We start from the raw sequence: 21,929 nt of genomic DNA, 5'->3' as shown, positions 1-21,929 counted from the left end.
CAAATGGACAATGACCCCAAGCATACTTCCAAAGCTGTGGCAAAATGGCTTAAAGACAACAAAGTCAAGGTATTGGAGTGGCCATCACAAAGCCCTGACCTCAATCCTATAGAAAGTTTGTGGGCAGAACTGAAAAAGTGTGTGCGAGCAAGGAGGCCTACAAACCTGACTCAGTTATACCAGCTCTGTCAGGAGGAATGGGCCAAAATTCACCCAACTTATTGTGGGAAGCTAATGGAAGGCTACCCGAAACATTTGACCCAAGTTAAACAATTTAAAGGCAATGCTACCAAATACTAATTGAGTGTATGTAAACTTCTGACCCAATGGGAATGTAATGAAATAAATAAAAGATTAAATAAATCATGCTCCCTACTATTATTCTGACATTTCACATTTTTTAAAATAAAGTGGTGTTCCTAACTGACCTAAGACAGGGAGTAAACCTGGAGTAAATGTCAGGAAATTTGAGAACCTGAGTTTAAATGTATTTGGCTAAGGTGTATGTAAACCTCCGACTTCAACTGTACATCCTGTTTAGAGCAGCCTGCTGTATAAAAGGGGCAGTTGTCACAGTAAAGCCCTCACTCTTCCTCTATTACGCCCAGTCTGATTTCACCATCTAGAGAGCGCTGCTGCCATCTCCCTTCTCTATTCACACTGGATTTAATGCACCCAAATTGCACCAATTATGACTGCATTCTAAATCTGTATTTCCGTGACGATGATTACTACAATTTTGCGACCTTTTGAGACGGGGGTGCAGAAAAGAGAAGGTTAGGGAGACGATTCTCCACTTTGTTGCCAAGGGAACTAGAACAAAAGACAGGTGTTAAAGTACATCAGTGCTTCATTGAATTTGGCACATTATCCTATTACAGTTGACAGTGTGTGCAAGGGAGGGATGAAAATCAGTTGCTTACGTCCACAAGGGACATGAATAAAACAAAATGATAAAAGGCACTCGGTTTCCTGTCCGCCCATATCTGACATGAATGGATAGGTCAGAGCAAAGGTGCTACTGTACTATCATGGTCACCTACCAAAGCATGGTCCGTCAGAGAGACGTTAGAGGAAATAGACAAATCTGGTGCATTTTCAAAGAACTGTATTTGAACAGGGTTTATGAAAGAGGTCATTTAGTCAACTCTCTTATACACCTCTTTCAATCTATGCCAGCCAGGGGTTTCATGGGGCTCAGGCTCTTAATGTACTGTATCAGACAATAACATCCATGCTTTATCTTTCAGCAAACAGTTCATTCTTGATTGTGTTTAGACATTTTAGGTTTTGTTTTTCACACAAAAAGCTCCAACTAGTCTACATTCTACACGGCTTCCCCTGGCCCTGAGAAGCAGGAGCAGGCCTGCTCCCTGGTGATGGAAACAGGAACATTCGCCTCCCCGTCAGACAGATGTGAATTCATTTCAGTGTGCCAATGCTGACCTCAGAGAAAAATAACCACCCAGAACTGGTATAGCAACCTGAGGCAGGGGGTGCATCTCAAAACTTTAAAATGGCTTCCTCTCTTTGTCTCCTCTCCTTCCAGTCTACACTCATCTGAAAACGTGGAAGAGGTGAAAGGTGTCCCTTTCTTCTTCATATCTAAATATAGTTGAAATCGGAAGATTACATACACCTCAGCCCGAAACATTGAAACTTAGTTTTTCACAATTCCTGACATTTAATCGTCGTAAAAATTCCATCTTGTGTCAGTTAGGATCACCACTTTATTTTAAGATTGTGAAATATCAGAATAATAGTAGAGAGAATGATTTATTTCAGCTTTTATTTCTTTAATCACATTCCCAGTGGGATAGAAGTTTACATAAACAATCTAATTGAGTGAAATTGTTTAACTTAGGTAAAACATTTCGGGTAGCCTTCCACAAACTTCCCACAATAAGTTGGGTGAATATTGGCCCATTCCTCCTGACAGAGCTGGTGTAACTGAGTCAGGTTTGTAGGCCTCCTTGCTCGCACACACTTTTTCAGTTCTGCCCACAAAGTTTCTATAGGATTGAGGTAAGGGCTTTGTAATGGCCACTCCAGTACCTTGACTTTGTTGTCCTTAAGCCATTTTGCCACAATGCTGATGCTCCAGATTCTCAACTAGTCTAAAGGACAGTTTTATTCCTTCTTTAATCAAAACAACCGTTTTCAGCCGTGCTAACATAATTGCAAAAGGGTTTTCTAATGATCAATTAGCCTTTAAAAATGATCAACTTTGATTAGCTAACATAACATGCCGTTGGAACACAGGAGTGATGGTTGCTGATAATGGGCCTCTTTATGCCTATGTAGATATTCCATAGAAAATCTGCCATTTCCAGCTACAATAGTCATTTACAACATTAACAATGTCTACACTGTATTTCTGATCAATATGATATTATTTTAATTGACAAAAAAATGGCTTTTCTTTCAAAAACAAGGACATTTCTAAGTGACCCCAAACTTTTGAATTATATACTGTATATATATATATATATATATATTACATTGGTGCAGATAAAGGAAGAAATCAAAAGGGTTGAAGCCACTTTAGACAAATAAGATGAACTACAGAGCAAATGCCTGTCTGTTCCACACATTCAGCTCACCAATGTTTCTGTGCTGCGACCCACCAAAAGCTTTTCGAATTCTACTTTGACACAATGAATAAACAAAACGTGGTCTTTAACAACAACCAAAAACAAAATCGGCCACAGCACACCATTTGGTAAACAGTGGACTATTCCACATGTACTCCAAACTCACAGTCCTGAAAGAAACAACACTTCACTGAGGTACGTACACATGCATGTATTTTCAGTTCCTTTATAACAACTTATAGAAGGTAAATAACCATATGAATAATTAAAGAAAATAAAACAATGCACATTTCGTAGTATAAAATTCCATCAATTATATGAAAGAAACAGATAAATAACTGCATGATTTCCCTAAATAAAAAGGTACCAAAAAATATAATTCAATACAATTCTAAAGTACACAGTAGTAGTAATATCAAAACCATTCATTAATCTTTGTAATATTAATTACAGTACCATAGCTACAGTTAAAACGTATGTTTTATTTGTATACAACCCACTATTGGCAAAAAATACACTGTATTATTTACCCAATAATAACGTTTTTTATGTGATTCATTGAAACAAGGCACATCAGAGGGAAAACATTCCTTCAGAAGCATTTGTGCCGGTTCTTTAGTGTGTTGTTTCGGTCCTGAAGGTTTTTCCTTGGACAGGTAGTTACAGCCTGAGACCAGAACACCCCAGCAGCCAGGAGATCCCATCTAAGACACCAGACAGAGACTCTGCTACTGTGTCCTGAACCTGGAAAGAGACATGGCCAAATATAAAGGGTATTTCACAAAGACAAGACAGACACACTACAGAGACAAGACCAGACCAGACCAGACAGACAGAGACAGACACTGACTCACCATCCAGGGGTTGGGCAACATGGGCAGGCAGAGTCTCTGAGCCATATCCACACAGGGGGTTCTGGTACTATTGGAGCTGGTGGTTCTGATCTGGTCTGGTTCCTCTCTGGACACACAGGACAGGACCAGGAGGGGTCTGGAGGATGAGCCTAAGGCAGGGTCCACCAACGCCTGGATCTGAGCCCACTCCACCTCCCCATCATCACCTAATAGGAGACAGACACATCATATGGTGACATTTTCACAGGGCAGTTGTAGAGATGTTGCCATAAACAGCTGCGTCATTTCTAAATACACGGCATGCCACATACAGTCATACAAAATGAGATTGAAACACAGAAAATCGCGATTACATTGTGTCACGAATAAAGAGTAAGCATCTGCTAAATGACCAAAAAGCCTGCAAGGAGACAACAAGGCCCTAGGAATAGGAGCAAGTATGAGGAATGTAATGGAATCTTGCTATTACCTCTTCCTGGCTCTGCGTTGGCCACATAGATGAACCCATCCACTGCCTGACACACTTCCTGGACCTGAGGGGTGGGGCTAAAATGTGGGTGTCCTGATTGGTCCCTTCCCTCCTGGATGAAGAGTTTGTTGCTGACACTCTGCTGTTCCATGCGGGCTCTCTCCCTCTCTGCCCTGTACACACAACCACAACGGGTAATGGTAGACATATACACACACGCATGCACATGAGCGCCATTGCAATACCTTGAATGGTAACTCTACATCCCTTATCAGTCATAGGAGGACAATAGTGATAACACTAACCTGTTGGTTGAGTAGAGAGTCAGAATGTTGAATTTGTGCTGGTTTTTGTACACGTAACTAATCCCAGATCCAATACCTGGAAAAAACAACATTGGTTTTGTTTAGTTGGTGAGCCCCCCCAAAAAACAAAGGCTTTAGGTGGGCCGCCCACCACAGCACAGAACTTGGCAACTGCTTCTGTTTGGTCAGCACTAGTGCCGGATGGTTTTACTACGGTTCGCCATGTACTGTACCTAACTTACCTATTCAGCATTCAACTGTTGAGATTATTGTAAGCAAATACAATTCAGGTAACACCAATATGGTGGATGTTTATTGTAACTGTGGATTACAATAAATATGTTTATTGTAACTCTGATTTTGCTTTCACCTGCAACAGAAAGTCTCGAGGAGGTTCACCCTGTAAAAGGATGGATCAGAGAGGACAGTGGGTAACCCACCATTGATCTGTCTCTGGGGTATCCCTGCTACAAGGAGCACATCTGGGGTGTGCATGAGCTTGGTCACCATGGAGACATCCAGCTGTTCCATGCCGGGGCCAAACATGGCATAGCGCGGCTCAGTGGCGGTGGGCACCAGCGACTGGAGGAAGGAAGTCACAACGCTGTATGGCGGCCTCTGGGGAAACCATTGCTGTCTGCAGGCTGGGTAGCCCTTTAGATAACTAAGAAGAGACAGGCAATTATTACTTAGGTAGGCAGGGAGGGACAGTTCCATTGCTGAAGTGAGTGACTAATACATTTGGACGACCAATGACTCAAGCAAAATGTCTTGACAAGTGTGACTTATATGGCCTCCTGGAAAATCAATCTACCAACCAAATGCATTTACAATCTTTCCATAGCCTGGGTATTAAACTATATATGCATTCAACAATGCTTCATTACTTACATGTTTGTCATTTAGCAGACACTCTTAACCAGAGCATCAATCAGTGCATTCAACTTATGTAAGATTACCAAATATCACAGTAAATCCTTGTCTTCCTCATGCATCCCAATACCAGAGTTTCAGATCAGTACCTACTCTGTCATGAAGTCATGACCTGGCTCCTCCATCTCCTTCTCCCCCCCACACAGAGGGGTGTGTAAGGCCTCTAACCGGGGCATGGTCACATGGTTGATGGAGGGCCATTTAGGCATGTCCCTGACCAGAAAGTATCTCCATAGTAAGGGGTCTCTGACCATAGCCCTCCAGTAGCTACTAGTGGCCCCCAGACGACAGAGGTCCACAGGAGACAGCAGGGTCATGATCAGGAACTGTAGGTCCACCTGTAGTGAGAGAGATGGGGAGAGAAGGAGGAGAGTATTGAAAGTATTGAATCTGCTGGTTGATGATGGTGCATACGACTGTTTTGATGAGTCTACACATCAGGGTCATATTCACCAAACATTCATAGGCACCACCAAACGAAAGAAAATGGACTTGGACTACCTGAACTGGTCAAATAAGAAAGGCTCTGGCCAAACAGTATTTAGTAGCAGTAGTTTATGTGTCGGGTATAGCTGGAGTATTTATCCTGTCTTATCCGGTGTCTCTCTAATTCTTTCTTTCTCTCTCTCTCTCGGAGGACCTGCGCCCTAGGACCATGCCTCAGGACTACCTGGCACGATGACTCCTTGTCCCCAGTCACCTGGCCGTGCTGCTGCTCCAGTTTAAACTGTTCTACCTGCAGCTATGGAACACTGACCTGTTCACTGTGATTATTATTATTTGACCATGCTGGTCATTTATGAACATTTGAACATCTTGGCCATGTTCTATTATAATCTCCACCCGGCACAGCCAGAAGAGGACTGGCCATCCCTCATAGCCTGGTTCCTCTCTAGGTTTCTTCCTAGGTTTTGGCCTTTCTAGGGAGTTTTTCCTAGCTACCGTGCTTCTACACCTACATTGCTTGCTGTTTGGGGTTTTAGGCTGGGTTTCTGTACAGCACTGTGATATATAAATACATTTGATTAATAGGTTACCCACCCAATGCATAAGGATGACCAGTACATTTATCAAATGTCCGATAAATTAAAATATTCCACGTTACTTGCCCTATACTCACAGCATGTTATGGCATTTCTCATTTGATCCCCACAACAAAAAAACATAATCTTGTGAAGTAGCCAACTGGCGTTTATAAGGCCTGTATCTTACGGGTAAACAGTCCAAAAAGCACGGCGGTGCATCTTCACTGGTAACTTCTGCTGCATGCGCCTGATCACTGACGTTTTTCCTTGCATTGAAGTACTTCTCTCGGAAATGTCTGAGACTTCGTATAACTACAGATTCGTCGCTCTGACTTTTCCCTGACATCTTGCTTTTGATTTGGTAAGAATGATAATGCGTTTGCGCTGTCCTCTATGTGCTAAACATTTATAAAAGCTCAAATAGGGTGCTCAGTACTGCGAAAAGTGAAGTTGACAACGAAGCTGACGTTTCTTGTAGTTGGTAGTTCGCCCACTTCCTTGTTGTTGGCGTGAAAGAGGTGCATTGTGGTTATTGTAGTTATACCGTGCAATACGTTTTACAACTAATTTTGAAACCAACATACAGTATTTATTTTCAATGACGACATAAAATTAAATGAAATACATTTTCCTTCAAAACGAACATCACAGAGATTCTCCATTTAAATGAATACTATCAAAATATCAAAGTTTCCATCACTGGGACATTACTCATTGTCAAAGTGTGGGCAAAAAAAAAAATGTATTTTATAAGTGAGAAAAAGAAGTTGCATATTACAAAGCTGATATCTTAAACAAAACTGTACACTCGAAAATGTTCATGGATCCATCAGTCTCCAACTCTGTGTATTCCCCACCTTAACTTTAATATATATATTTATATAAATGCAATTAATTTTAAAAAATAAAAACAAATAAATAAAAACAGTTGCTGTGCGATGTCTGATTACCAGGTGGATTATCATTAATCTTCAAATGATCTTTGTTTTATTTTTTGTAACAATGTGTTATTTTCTTAATCTTTTAATATTATTATTCTACCACATTCTCAGAGCATAACACATGCCTGTCAAACAGTCCAGAATCTGGAAGATAAGTGCTTCTTTCAGGAGACACGGAGAATAAAATTGTTAACATCCCTCCATACCCTTGCCCCTTCATTCTTCCCCAACCTTGCCCACCCATTTCAGCCGGAGCCTTTCAGAACGGGAAAAAGTTCCTCATAGAAACTGATCTAGGGTCAGATTACCCCTCCCCCTCTCTTAATGCTTAGCATTACAATTTGGGGTTTGAGAATCTGAGCCAATATCAGTCCCTATGGGGAACTTGTACACAGAGCCCTCTCCAGTTCACTGTAAGATACTAAGGATCTCCTTGGCATTCTCAGTGTTCCAGCCCTGGCCCTGAAGAGGGCCCTCACAGGCCAGCACGTATTTGTGCAGGATCTGTGTCCCAATGTCCCGGAAGTGGAGCCGGTCCTCTTTGCGTTCTGTGGAATCAACGCTGCAGTCCTCGTACTTCACTGCCCAGAAACACATCTCCCCGATGTACATCATCGTCAACAGGTGTGTGTCTGAGAAAATGCCTGTTGGAAAAACAAAATAAGACAATTTCTCACCCCTTAAAAAAAAAAAAACAGTCAACAAAACAAGGATGTAATATAAATCAAGTAAAGAAAAAGGTTGTCTTGATAATGTCAACTAAACAAATGTGTAACATTGGCACAATATTAAAAACAAGCCATAACAATCCAATGATGCATACCTTCAGCCAGGAAGTTGGCAGTAGCAGAGTCATGAAACACCACCCCGTCGTTGAGCTTCACAGAGTTCCTCACCTGCAGCATCCTCATCAGGTAGCGTACACCCTCCTGAAGACACTGAAAAAAGACACTGAGAATTAATAACAGGCACTCTGCTAGTGGTAGGAGCACTGAAATTCAAGTCATGCTTGCTATATCAAGTTAGAAGTTGGCCAAATGAGTAGAGGTGCCCCTACCTTGAGGAAAGTGGCCTTGTTCTTCTTGATCCACTGCTTGCGTTGGTGGAGGGTGTGGCAGTACATGTAGAGCAGTGCTCCACGTCTCCAGTAGAGGCATTCCAACACTTCTAGCCCCAAGACTGACTGCACCTGGAAGAGGGAGAGCTGTCAGTTAATAGTGTGTGTGTAATAATATTTGTACGATAAATACACAACGCAGAGACAGTACAAGAATAGAACTAATGATCAATGTAAAGTGTTTTTTTCTGCAATAGGGAATTATTGATCAATGGTTCAGAGACATGTGAGGACATTGTCTTCGGAAATAGGATATTTGTTATTTGGCTAGTATTATTGCAAGGAATTCTAATTGGTCAACCACAGGCTAGGGATGGGTCTTATAACTACATGCTGTTCCTCTGTTCTGTTGCAAGATAATCATTGGAGAGAACTACTTACAGAGCATCACTGAGGACAGGGGAGAATGACCATCTACCGCCCTGTATGATTTGACCTCTTTGAATAAAACCATTTTCCTCCCCCCCGATTTGCTTTAGAGTTTGTGTTATTGAAGAATAACAAATTGCTAACTAGTGAACAAAATACTCTATGTGCATATGAGGACCTTGGCACTTGCATTGCCCTTCATGATGGGCTGAATCTCTTGCACACACCTCTTGGGCCGGTGCCAGCCTCCCTGCCAACACCTCTGGCTCTGTGAGGTCCTGCAGCAGCTGTTGGATCTTAAATGGCGAGCAGTCCTCTGGGAACTCCTGGTCCACCAGCTTGTTCTCCTCATAGAACGTGATGTCCAGGATCACCTACACACAGAACAATACACACTCGTCTCATTCTTCACTTTAACACAAATATGATTTGACAATTATAGTTGTGCAATTCATCCATTGAGGTCTGGTGTGCTTATTTTTGGTTAACATTTGACAGGTATCACATGCCACCAACTCTAATGCAGGTGAACTGCAGACTTTTTGTAGAGCCTAGATTTGTCCACAAGCTGTTGGCCAATTCTTCCATCAAATAGGCGAAGGGTGCAAGAAAATCTCCATCTCCATCTGGCTCTTGTCACCAACATATGTTGGTTATGGTGGGTGGGGATGATGTGGTTAACTCAGACTGTGGGTTGGAAGTTGTCAATGTCTTTAGCAAATGTGTCAAGTCACGGCTTTTCACTGTACTTTGAAATTAACATTCAAATCTTTTGAGCTCTTCTGATTTCCATATTTGTGGCCTAGCCCCACTACTTTTTTGAAGTCCATCATTCTGTCCTTTCATCTTTGAAAGTAGTCACTGATCTTCTATGGTCTGACAGGTGAAAGGATGAAAACATTGCATTCACCAACAGATCTGTGATTGAGTTGCTTCTAGGCAGCGAGGAAGAATACATTTAAAAATATGTGAATATAGTCAAGAGGACACTGGTCAGTTAACTTCCAGCATCAAGGACAGAGAAGTGTGTATGCGCTCACACCTTCAGGCTAATTTAAGCTCATGTCATTGGACAACAACAACTTAATACAATTGAGTACTATCATCCGATTTCAAACAGCAGGTGGAACATTCTGTGCAGACACAAAGAGACATTTGGGGGAATTTGCTAGTCTTGTGATCCAGCCTGAGCATAACATATATCTCACCAAAACAGAATGGTAACCATTTCCTTTATCAGATATGTAGGGAATTGAATAATAACATTAGAATCTACACCTAGCCTAAAACATTTAGTCTAGAATCTATCTAGAACAATTATATTTAATGAACTGCAATACCTGAGTGTAATCCTGAAGCAGTTTAGGCAGACTGCTACTCTCTCCCCCTTGTCTGTAAAAGCTTTTCAACTTGTCTAGTATCGCAGAAGCATTCTGTAAATAGTCATCATCTAGGAGAAAATAAAGTATGTTAAGGACATATTACAGGCCTATGTAAACAGTGCCTCTCATATTTACAGAGGTCAATGTATCAATTAAAGTGTTACGTCATCATAAAGACCGATCATCATAAAGACCCGTCATATCTATGACTTAACAAAGTCGTTTCACAGAGAGTGGCATAGAATGTAAGGAAATTCCCCCTTGAGTTAGTCTAAAAAACCGTGTGTACAACGGTGGACATAGTCTCTAGGCTATGACAGTGTAGACTAAGTATTACTCGTATCACATATTAAACATTAGTTTAGCGACACCTATTTTATTTAACCAGAATCAGTAGTGTATGCAGTGCCTAATGTCAAAATCAGAGAGATGGTAGTAATTTAAATTGGATAATTGGCCGTGAACACGAACTACACAACGTGGAAAACGTGAACCGTGTTAGGCTAGTTAATCCATGCAGCATAGCAGTATTTAAGAATAGACTAGTTAGAAAATAGCTTGAACCACTAACGTTGGGTAGGGCACGGGGTGGTGTGCACGGTTTCTGCGGCCAAATAGTTAACGTTAGCTAACGGTTTCTCTCCTGATTCAGCGGATCTGAACAGGAGAACATCGCTGTTTGTGGCAAGTCGATGGGTAATGTTGAAGTTGTTAGTTAAACTAACGTTAAAGGGCATTGTGCAATCTAGCTACAATACTAGTATAGGCATTGAATGTGTCGAAAAGTACATAAATGGACCATAGCTCGACAGTATCTTTGTCGACATTAAGTTAACGCTGTTAGCTATACGATACCCAACTAAACGTTACCTAGTACAGAATTAGCTACCAAGCTTGCTCGCTAAAGCTAAATCACGTTAGCTACGTAGCCCAGCAAACCCACCAAGCAACCTAGTTATCTAGCAAACGTATGCTTTGTCATAACTGTGGTTTAGGGTTGTTGCAATACCAAGGTGACCAACGAAATAACGCGGTCTTTTTACGCCTGCTACGTTCGATTAGTATAGTAGCTAGCTACGACATTGGACAAGTGTACATGGTATTAATTAGGTAGCACTAGCGAATTTAGCTAGCTAGCGGAAAATAGCTTTCAACTAAACACTAGGTGCATCAACGCGACATTACCTTTCTTGATCACTGTAACTTTGCGTACACATACCTTGTTTCTCAGTTCTGAGACTGGCGCACTTATTGTCCAACTCAAAAATCCTTCTCTCCAGCTCAAACCCCTGTCGTCTGCAGTCGTCCGCCATGACTAAATACACTGTCACGTGACGCTATGATTATTCACGTGATGAAAGGTCTTTATTTGATTTTTCTGCGGCACTTTGATCCACGACATGTTTGCTCCAAATATATCCATAGATTTGTCCACTCTGTTAATTGCATATAATTATGTTCTTGGCGATTGCATTTATATAGTGCAGTCAATGCTGGTTTAGGGAACCCACAGTGACGGCTTGTTCCAGCCAAGAACATGTATAACAAAATGAATAGTTATTTTTAAATCGGTTGATAGCATATGGGCTAGGCTAGAACAAAAGCCCACAGCACTGAGACCCATGAGTGGCTTGCAGCGAAACGGTTAAATTGTAATGAGCTTCGCCGAGCCTCTGTCTCTCCTCCGCTAGCCCCGCCCCGTACACCCTTCTAGTTTCAGTGTCATTTAACCAGCTGGGATCACACACACACAACACAACACAAACGCCCGGTAGCCCACGTTGCTCATCATTTTGAAGACTGGTGGTTAGCTCCAAAAACATGGCGGCCCTCAAAGTATTGTCAAGAGCGGAGAATTTATTATTGAAAAATATATCTGCTACCTGCAGACCCAATTTGAACTCCATCACCCATTCCATGTTCAAGGTCAGTATCAAAATGCGTCAATGAAATAACGTTAGACTAAATACGAATAGACCACTATATAGCTAGCTAACTAGCTACAGCGATTGGGAGACTGCCTTTAGTGCTTGGGACACATAGGGCACCTTCAATTTTAACCCCTAAATTGAAATCCAAATTCATTATTTTAATTTACAATATAGGCTTGCCCCATAAAATATTGGATAAAGTTGCTAATGTTAGGCTACAAGTAATGATACATTTTATAAATGCGGGTGATTTTTGATGCTTCCATTCCATGCTATTCATCATAGGTATTTCCTAGCTACAGATTGTACACCAGACAATGTGATGTAAGCAAATATTTTTTTATCCATAACTGGATTGTAAGAGGTTTGCCTATGCAAAACGTCTCCTTTTTTCCCTTCTAAGCTGGTATTGGCAATTCTTTCTTTGTTCTCGATTCGGTCAAACATCTACACTACATGACCAAAAGTATGTGGACACATGTTCGTAGAACAAGAGCAACTGTAGCAATAAGCGGGGTTTATGACTTTGTGCCTGTGGTAACTAGTGACGACCAGGCACAACTCCGATATAAAGTGTTTTTCCTCAAAGTTGCCGGGATTTCACATGTCCTTTATATATCAGTACACTTGTAACAACCTAATCATTACGAAACTTCCATTCAATCAAATAAGCCACATTAGACGAATAAGCCATTACATTTTTTGTTAATAACCAAATTCGACACTCATTGACCATACAAAAACTCCTTTACTTGGTGAGTGAAAAAAAAAGAAAAGAAATTAGACAGATTTTTGGCCCAATTGTCCCTCTCGCCTCTTCCTTTCGGGAGAAGATTTGAAATAGACAAGATGGTGGCATACACATTATTGGATTACTTCATGAAGCAAATAATGGATTTATTTTTATAACCGCATTTTCTAAATTCAAACTTACCACCTGCAACTGGACACTGCGTTTTCTGGAGTGATAATCACGCTTCACCATCTGGCAGTCTGACAGACAAATCTGGGTTTGGCGAATGCCAGGAGAACGCTACCTTTCGCTATGCATAGTGCCAACTGTAATTTTTGGTGGAGGAGGAATAACAGTCTGGGGCTGTTTTTCATGGTTTGGGCTAGTCCCCTTAGTTCCAGGGAAATCTTAATGCTACAACATTCTAGACGATTCTGTGCTTCCAACTTTGTGGCAACAGTGCACAAAGCGAGGTCAATACAGAAACGGTTTGTCAAGATCGGCGCGCAAGAACTTGACTCGCCTGCACATGGGCCCTGGCCTCAACCTCATTGAACACCTTTGGGATGAATTGGAACGCCACTACAAGCCAGGCCTGATCTCCCAACATCAGTGCACGACCTCACTAATGCTCTTGTTGCTGAATGGAAACAAGTCCTCGCAGCAATGTTTCAACATTTAGTGGAAGGCCTTCCCAAAAGAGTGGAGGCTGTTATAGCAGCAAAGGGGTGACCAACTCCATATGAATGCCCATGATTTTGGTGTTATTTTGGAGGGGTTTCACACACCAAGCAAGGAGTTTTAGTATGGAGGTCAATGAGTGTCGAATTTGGTTAACAAGAATTTGGTTGTTACAAGTGTACTGATATAAGTAGGACACGTGAAATCCCAGCAACTTTGAGGAAAAACACTTTATATCGGAGTTGTGCATGGTCGTCACTAGTTAGCACAGGCACAAAGTCATAAACCCTGCTTATTTCTACAGTTGCTTATCTTAAAATGTGATTTTGTACCTAACCTTGACCACACTGCTAACCTTATGAATAACCTACCATAAAAGCAACATTTTTACGATACAGACTATTTTTACTCTGTGATTGTGGTAACTAGTAGAAATTGTTGTGCCTGTTGTTCAGTTGTGCCACTTGATCTTGCCTCCTTCCGATTGCCTTCTATTTTTGAAAACTGTGTGCTTTCGAGCGGATTACTTTTGTTATGTCGGTGACCATCGTTAGTCACTGTCTTTCAAAGTGTGTTTCATTATGGGGATAAAAATGGTCAGACTACATTGCACGAACTTGACAAAAATCATGTGATCAAAGGTCAAAGTTTTGACTGCAGTTGACTACAAGTTTCTGTTTTTGATCTTCACCTACTTCATCCAGCAGCTATCGCCTGCATTGTGAGAGGCTCTATTGTCAACTAATCATTAAGTTGTTTTTGTTTGGCATGTGAATGTGGCCAAAGACGAGACATCAAAATGATGAAATAACACATATGGAATCATGTAGTATTTTAAATTCTTCAAAGTAGCCACCCTATGCCTTGATGACAGCTTTGCACACTTTTGGCATTCTCACAACCATCTTCACCTGGAATGCTTTTCCAACAGTCTTTTAAGGAGTTTCCACATATGCTGAGCGTTGTTGGCTGCTTTTCCGTCACTCTGCGATCCAAACCATCTCAATTGGTTTGAGGTCGGGTGATGGTGGAGGCCAGGTCATCTGGTGCAGCACTCCATGTTAATTTCTCTAACAACATCGTTTTTGGAGAATTTGGCAATACGTCCAACTGGCCTCACAACCACAGACCATGTGTAACCACCCCAGCCCAGGACCTCCACATTCGGCTTCTTCACCTGCGGGATCGTTTGAGACCAGCCACCCGGACAGCTGATGAAACTGGGTTTGCACAACCAAAGAATTTCTGCACCAACCATCAGAAACCATCTCAAGGAATCTCATCTGCGTGCTCATCGTCCTCACCAGGGTCTTGACCTGACTGCAGTTCGGCATCGTGACCGACTTCAGTGGGAAAATGCTCACCTTCGATTGCCACTGGCATGCTATAGAATTGCGCTCTTCACGGATGAATCCCGGTTTCAACTGAGAATCTCAAATCGAAAATATATTTTGATTTGTTTAACACTTTATTGGTTACTACATGATTCCATATGTTATGTCATACTTTTGATGTCTTCAGTATTATTCTACAATGTAGAAAATAGTATGAATAAACAAAAACCCTTGAATGGTACTGTATATATATGTATATATATTTTTTATAACATAGCATTTTCTAAATTAAAATGCACCACCTGCAACTGGACACATACATGTTTCCCAGCATGTTAGCTGGCTACTGTTGTAGCTACTATAACGAGTCTGTCACCCTTACACACTCTCATGACCTTGGTTGAAAAAGGACTTAGGATTCCAATTCAATGTGACCAATTGTTTGTTTTGCCAGTGCCACTGTGTTCATTGTGTACAGTAGCTAGTTCCTATTGAAGACACTCCCCCAGCTAGACTGTATAAAGAATTGACCTCTACCGATGTAAACTCAGAAGCCCAAGAATGTTTCCATTGCGTTGCAACCCAGTGCCCCCGGACCCTTTGCAAGCCATGTGCACGTAAAACTGTAGTGCAGAACAGTCTGTAAACTGAGGTGTAGTCTACCGGTAGTAGAATAGAAAATGAAGCAATGCCTACAGTTCTCCAATAAGGGTATTGTTAATCTTGTCTATGTTTGCATTTCTGTTATAGAATAAGGGAATTTTTGAGTGTGTACAGCACATTACATAGCCAAGTAAAACTCAACGATGCACTTCACATCAACTGTGTGGAGACATGAGTGGGCGGAGTGTACCTCTGGCTACATCGAGTCGCTGTCAGACGATACGAGTATCAGTCGGGGGTTGTATTTGATTAAGGTTTTATTAAAAAGTATGGATTTCAGCAAAGAAAGAAAGGCACACAACAACCAAGGACAAACATCAGAACACTGTAAGGGTTTAAGAAAGTATGTTTTTGAAGTATCGACTGCATAGCGACTCAAAGGAGTCGGGAGATAATTTCAAAAACTCCTAGTCTGCTCTCAACTCTGTGGAGGAGTTGAGGTGCTTTGCTATACACTACAATGATTAGGGAATTGCAGTCATTGACACAATGCCATTAATGTTCTATGCATTTTATTGTGCATCCCATTACCAATAGAAGTTAGCCTCTCAGTAATCCTATAACATGTTGTATTGTTTGTGTTTTGACCTCCTGTAGTCACATGTAGTGCAGTTGCTGCTGTGTGTTATTTGTGCCACAGTACAGTGTGTGTAGACTGACCCTAAGATAAGGTGTTGTAGGTTATAACAGTAAATAAAGCTAATGGTCGTTTATCTTCCTGAAAGGTTCCATCTAGGTCAGCCTGGGTATATACCCTTAAAGGCCCAATGCCACTGTTTTTTTTTTTTTTACCATGACAACAAATAGTTTCTCGGTAACAATCAAGTACCTTAATGTGATTGTTTTCAATTTTAAAGGTTCGAAAATATAAAAAAATAGCAATTTCTCAAGCAGTAATTTAATTACGACTGGGAGTGGTCTGATAGGGGTTGGAAAAACAAAATCTAGCTGTTATTGACAGGGAGGCTTGGAACTATATTTCTTGTTGGTCTATCAACTAATTTACCTCCTGGTGTATGCAATTTCACAGTATTATTCCATAGTGTGGACCTATAAACCACAGAACAGTCACGTTTTTGACTTCACTGGGCCTTTTAACACAAGATGCTGGTCCAAGGTTTACAGTCAAACCTATTTTGGAAAGTCTTTTTTCCTTCTGGGATCATATTCCTTCCACTTGATTGGCCATAGTATCTAATTCATTTTTACATGAGCTGAGGGCCAAGTCGAGCCATGTATGTCAAATGACAGAAATCCATCATACTCCTGCCCGATAGTTCAATGGATCATAGTAGCGTGGAAGGTGGGATAATGGATGTCAACTTAAGCTGGTTATTACGGACCACTAAATTAATTACATTCAGGGGGTGATTGCAGACACTTGAATAATATTTTATTTTGTACTTCAGGAACTTGAGGTTAATGTCAGAGCTAAGAAAAATAACTTCTGTATTGTCAGAGACCGTCTTGGATCCGCCAGGCTTCCGATTTCCTCCAGTGAGCCTTCCATCTACAGTAGTCCGTTACGGTGGATATAATTAGTTACAGCGGAGGAGTTAATGGATGAGCGAGTGGTGGGATAATGGCTGAAAATAAAAAGCCTGATGAGGTTAAACGGCTTCCGTCTGCTCTCCACGTCTCAGCGGTAGAACTTTGCTTCATTGCAGAGTTCCCAAGATCCCACCAGTTCAAGCTTGTTGTTTCCTTGCCACACGTCCACTTTGTTTGTTGTGCCGTTGCCTTTCTTGTTTCTCTTTCCTGTGCTGTAGTTGAATACATTCTTTACTATAGGCCTGGGTTTTTATCTCACTGAGGTCAATGTGAATTGCTGATTTTATAGGGCTGATTGCCCTGTTTAGGGGGGGTCAAACTCATTTTGCACCAGGGGCAGCATTCGGTCTTCTTCAATGAGGTACGAATGTAGCCCCCGGTGCAATTGGTTTCCTCCCTGTCAAAATTGTCCCCAAAAATCCATCGTTCTTGGAATTTTTGATGCTCGCTGACTTTCTAGCTTTCATTTCATTGATTATTAGTGAGCTGGACACAGTCAAGAAACTATATGAATTTAGGGCCATTTATAATTACTACACTGGTTGATTTGGTTTTAGTAATTTTAAAGTATATTGAGTTCGTTCCCCACCCCCTGTGAGGCTAAAGTTCTCAGCTGTTTTGTAGCTACCACGTTGTAGCAGCGCGAACCATCCACATGCGCTGATACTCTGTGAGAGCAAAGTCTTGCATCGTGCTCATCTCAATGGCTACCTTAAGAGCGGATCACTTTTGTGAAGTCGGTGACTATCGTTGGCCTTTCAAAGTGTGTTGCGTTCAGCGGATAAAAATGGTCTGACTTGCGCCACCATGCCAACTTCGTGAACTTGATGTGATCAAAGGTCATGAAGTTTTGACTGCAGTCAACTGCAAGTTTCAGCAGTTGCTCTTCACCAACTTCCTCCTGGAGCCATCGCCTGCATTGTGGGAGGCTCTATTGTCAACCAATCATTTGTTGTTTTTTTGGCCCGGCTGTCACAGATGCACCTCCCCCCGTCTTCACTCCTCAACTTTTTTAAAAACATTCGGTTGCTTTAGCCTTACCATTCAAACGCGTCCAATAGCTGCTCATAGCAACGTCATTTCGCTGAGGCTACCTTTTTTTAAAGTCAATCTCAATTGGACCACCAGATTCAGTAGCTTGAAAACCTCATTAGGTTGTTTGCCCTCTATGTATTATTATTTCTTGTTAGTTCAAGAGTAATTCAAGTGGTTTCAGTATAGTTTGTTGTTTTATCTCAGTTTACTAACTCTTTTTTTATTCTATGACTTAGTTTTTGTTTACTATAGTAAACTTGGACTTTTCCTCTGTGTTCCCCAGATGTGTGGCTGCTCCTATTCCACCTCCAGCCAGAGAAACTCCCAGTTCTACACAGACCCCACAGACGCTGTGAAGGACATCCCCAGTGGAGCCACTATCCTAGTGGGAGGTAATATCAGGAGACCATCAGGACTTCACTGTGGGGTTTGAAATGACTTTTTCCTGTGATGCATTACAAATGCAGCTGTCACTGTAGACTGTTTACCCCTTTAACACTTCATAGATTTGAAAGCATTTGATAGGAGTGTAAGCAAAAAACATTCCACCAAGCCTATCAGAGGGCAAGGTGGGGCTATTATAATATTGTTAATACCCTTCTCTTACAGGTAACACTATGAAGTGTTAAGGGGTAAACAGTTTACAGTGACAGCTGTAAGAGAAGGGTATAGATAAACTTGGATATGGGCAAATGTGTTATATGAACCAGTTCATGGCATTCTGCTTATCTTTTTCAGCAGGGGAAATTCTCACTCACACATTGCCCTGTGTCCACTTCATAGTAATGGGCCATGCTCTCCTTTTTAATAGAAATGACTGTAAACATTGATTGATTGATTGATTCTCTTTCTCTCTCACTAAGGTTTTGGTTTGTGTGGCATCCCAGAGAACCTTATCAACAGTTTATTAAAGACTGGTGTAAAGAGCCTCACAGCCGTCAGCAACAATGCTGGGTAAGTAGTGAGTGAGTGACTGGGGGTGGGTGTCTTCATGTGTGTTTGCTCACATGTGCAGGTTCCTGCATGCAACCCAAAACTGTGGGTGCATTCCATTGTGGTGGCCATGCTTTTGAAAGTTGTCATGACATCCTCAACACACTCAAATCCCACTCTCTTTGTTTCAATAATAAATTGCCAAGTTGAGAAAGGACAGGATCAATTCGTTTTTGTACATTTCTGCCATGGCTGGATTGATTTTCATATAATTTGTTTGTTTACATTTTAGTTTAAGTGTGGTGAAATTCTCCTCTCATTTCAGTATTGTTTATTCAGTTGAAGTCGGAGGTTTACATACACCTTAGCCAAATACATTTAAACCAAGTTTTTCACAATTCCTGACATTTAATCCTCATAAATTCCCTGTCTTTGGTCAGTTAGGATCACCACTTCATTTTAAGAATGTGAAATGCCAGAATAATAGTAGAGATATTGATTTATTTCAGCTTTTATTTTCATCACATTCCCAGTGGGTCAGAAGTTTACATACACTCAATTAGTATTCGGTAACATTGCATTTAAATTGTTTAACTTTGGTCAAATGTTTCAGGTAGCCTTCCACAAGCTTCCCACAATAAGTTGGGTGACTTTTGGCCCATTCCTCCTGACAGAGCTGGTGTAACTGAGTCAGGTTTGTAGGCCTCCTTGTTCGCACACGCTTTTTCAGTTCTGCCCACAAATTTTCTATAGGATTGAGTATCAGGGCTTTGTGATGGCCACTCCAATACCTTGACTTTGTTGTCCCTTTGCCACAGTTTGCCACAACTTTGGAAGTATGCTTGGGGTTATTGTCTATTTAGAAGACCCATTTGTGACCAAGCTTTAACTTCCTGACCGATGTCTTGAGATGTTGCTTCAATATATCCACATTTCCATTCTTCATGGGGCCATCTATTTTGTGAAGTGCACCAGTCCCTCCTGCAGCAAAGCACCCCCACAACATGATGCTGACATCCCCATGCTTCACGGTTGGGATGGTGTTCTTCGGCTTGCAAGCCTCCCCCTTTGTCCTCCAAATGTAACAATGGTCATTATGGCCAAACATTTCTATTTTTGTTTCATCAGACCAGAGGAAATTTCTCCAAAAGGTACTATCTTCGTCCTCATGTGCAGTTGCAAACCGTAGGCTGGCTTTTTATGGCGATTTTGGAACAGTGGCTTCTTCCTTGCTGAGCAGCCTTTCAGGTTATGTCGATATAGGACTTGTTTTACTGTGGATATAGATACTTTTGTACCTGTTTCCTCCAGCATGTTCACAAGGTCCTTTGCTGTTGTTCTGGGATTGATTTGCACTTTTCGCACCAAAGTACGTTCATCTCTAGGAGACAGAACGCGTCTCTTTCCTGAGCGGTATAATGGCTACGTGGTCCCATGGTGTTTATACTTGCACACTATTGTTTGTACAGATGAACGTGGTACCTTCAGGCATTTGGAAATTGCTCCCAAGGATTAACCAGACTTGTGGAGGTCTACAATTTTTTCAGAGGTTTCGGCTCATTTCTTTTGATTTTCCTGTGATGTCAAGCAAAAAGGCACTGAGTTTGAAGGTAAGCCTTGAAATACATCCACAGGTACACCTCCAATTGACTCAAATGATGTCAATTAGCCTATCAGAAGCTTCTAAAAACATGACATAATTTTCTGGAATTTTCCAAGATGTTTAAAGACACAGTCAACTTAGTGTATGTAAACTTCTGACCAACTGGAATTGTGATACAGTGAGTTATACGTGAAATAATCTCTGTCTGTTAACAATTGTTGGAGAAATGACTTGTGTCATGCACAAAGTAGATGTCCTAACCGACTTGCCAAAACTATAGTTTAACAAACTGAAAAAAATGTTTTGGAGTGGTTGTAAAACAAGTTTTAATGACTCCAACCTAAGTGTATGTAAACTTCCTGACTTCAACTGTATATTCTTGCACCAAATTACTTTTCACCTGTGTCTGACTTGTATAATTGATTTTTCATTCACTTGAATTATCTCAACCTTGATTTGTTACTGCTGTTCAGAAATGTTTGTTGCCATTGATGCAGTGCTAGTTGAGAACCCAACTTCAGGAGAATGTGTGCATTCTCCTCTTTGCTGCGATCATGACCAGTGTTTTATAATGCCATTTAGAATATGTTTATAATGACTGAACTCCAACAGAGACCCTGTCAGGTCCAAACATTTTAAACAAGAGTTTCTCATAACAAAGCTTCCGTGTGTGGGGCCAGGGGGGTACGATAAAGTTGACCCACGATGCTAATCTAAGGTCAGTTTTACAATCTACACAACTTTCACACAGAGCTGGGGTCAAAGCACCTTTTCACAAGGGGTCCTGACCTTGAATGACAGTTTTGCACCCACTCATAAACTGTCTTGGTTTTCTATCGATGTAGTGTTGTCCGGTCTTTTAGGGTCAGGGGAGCTGTTTTTGCACCAGGGACCGGAGGGAGGGACTGACCACTGTGCTGAGTGGTTGGCTAGTTTCAACCCAAGCTATCAGCGAGGATGAACTAATCCTGCTAGACGTGTGGTGAACTGCAGCACCAACTCTCTAAGGATGAAGCACCGACTGGAACAAAGTGTCTGTTTGTCTTCAGAAAGCAGAGAAATGCTTCATACTTAATTCATGTTGGCCTACGACTTAACTGCTTGTGTGTACGCTTAATGTGAAGCAGTGGGGTAGACTGAATCTAAAAGTAGCTGTGGACTTGGTGCCAGGGTTATATTCTTGTCTCTTCGCATATTCCATTTCAGTGTGTAGTTTATAAAGAGATGACTTTTGGAACATCCCAGACATGCCACAGGAGCTGGATAAAGTAATTCTGGCCATGCTGAGCTATGACGAGGACATCCACCGAAAAAACATTTCCCCTGCTGCTTGTTCTATGTGCCTCCCTCTATACTGTACCTAATCTCTTTAACAGAAACCTGAAGAACCAGTCATTTTAGACCAGGTTTCCCCAACTGGTGGCCCCTGGGTGGTTAATATTTGGCCCTATAGTTTTCTGAGCAAAAAAAAACATT

At 41.4% G+C, this 21,929-nt stretch overlaps 3 protein-coding genes across 3 annotated transcripts in view; 1 reads left to right on the top strand and 2 right to left on the bottom strand.

The window, feature by feature from the left end:
- Nucleotides 1-2,804: 2,804 nt before the first annotated feature.
- fbxo4 (F-box protein 4) lies at nucleotides 2,805-6,679 on the bottom strand. The gene is made up of 7 exons (XM_046346801.1): nucleotides 6,368-6,679; nucleotides 5,249-5,493; nucleotides 4,663-4,886; nucleotides 4,223-4,298; nucleotides 3,918-4,090; nucleotides 3,449-3,654; nucleotides 2,805-3,338 (listed from the first exon to the last, which is right to left on the bottom strand). The coding sequence occupies exons 1-7, from the start codon at nucleotides 6,524-6,526 to the stop codon at nucleotides 3,255-3,257; spliced, it is 1,167 nt and encodes a 388-aa protein (XP_046202757.1). The 5' UTR covers nucleotides 6,527-6,679; the 3' UTR covers nucleotides 2,805-3,254.
- A 65-nt stretch (nucleotides 6,680-6,744) lies between these two features.
- rimoc1 (rab7a interacting mon1-ccz1 complex subunit 1) lies at nucleotides 6,745-11,356 on the bottom strand. Its single transcript, XM_046346802.1, has 6 exons — nucleotides 11,209-11,356; nucleotides 9,948-10,057; nucleotides 8,835-8,981; nucleotides 8,179-8,310; nucleotides 7,945-8,059; nucleotides 6,745-7,765 (listed from the first exon to the last, which is right to left on the bottom strand). Exons 1-6 carry the CDS (start codon nucleotides 11,300-11,302, stop codon nucleotides 7,530-7,532), a joined length of 834 nt encoding a protein of 277 aa, XP_046202758.1. The 5' UTR covers nucleotides 11,303-11,356; the 3' UTR covers nucleotides 6,745-7,529.
- A 362-nt stretch (nucleotides 11,357-11,718) lies between these two features.
- oxct1a (3-oxoacid CoA transferase 1a) overlaps nucleotides 11,719-21,929 on the top strand; it is a 111,952-nt gene continuing 101,741 nt past the window's right edge. The window contains exons 1-3 of the mRNA XM_046346800.1: nucleotides 11,719-11,915; nucleotides 18,201-18,309; nucleotides 18,781-18,871. Coding sequence (XP_046202756.1) covers nucleotides 11,811-11,915; nucleotides 18,201-18,309; nucleotides 18,781-18,871 — 305 coding nt within the window. The 5' untranslated portion in view covers nucleotides 11,719-11,810. The remainder of the gene's footprint in view (nucleotides 11,916-18,200; nucleotides 18,310-18,780; nucleotides 18,872-21,929) is intronic.

This window comes from Oncorhynchus gorbuscha, linkage group LG04, assembly GCF_021184085.1.
Source record: "Oncorhynchus gorbuscha isolate QuinsamMale2020 ecotype Even-year linkage group LG04, OgorEven_v1.0, whole genome shotgun sequence".
Taxonomy (NCBI): domain Eukaryota; kingdom Metazoa; phylum Chordata; class Actinopteri; order Salmoniformes; family Salmonidae; genus Oncorhynchus; species Oncorhynchus gorbuscha.
The sequence above is the reverse complement of the archived record's forward strand: the minus strand, read 5'-3'. Positions and strand labels throughout refer to the sequence as shown.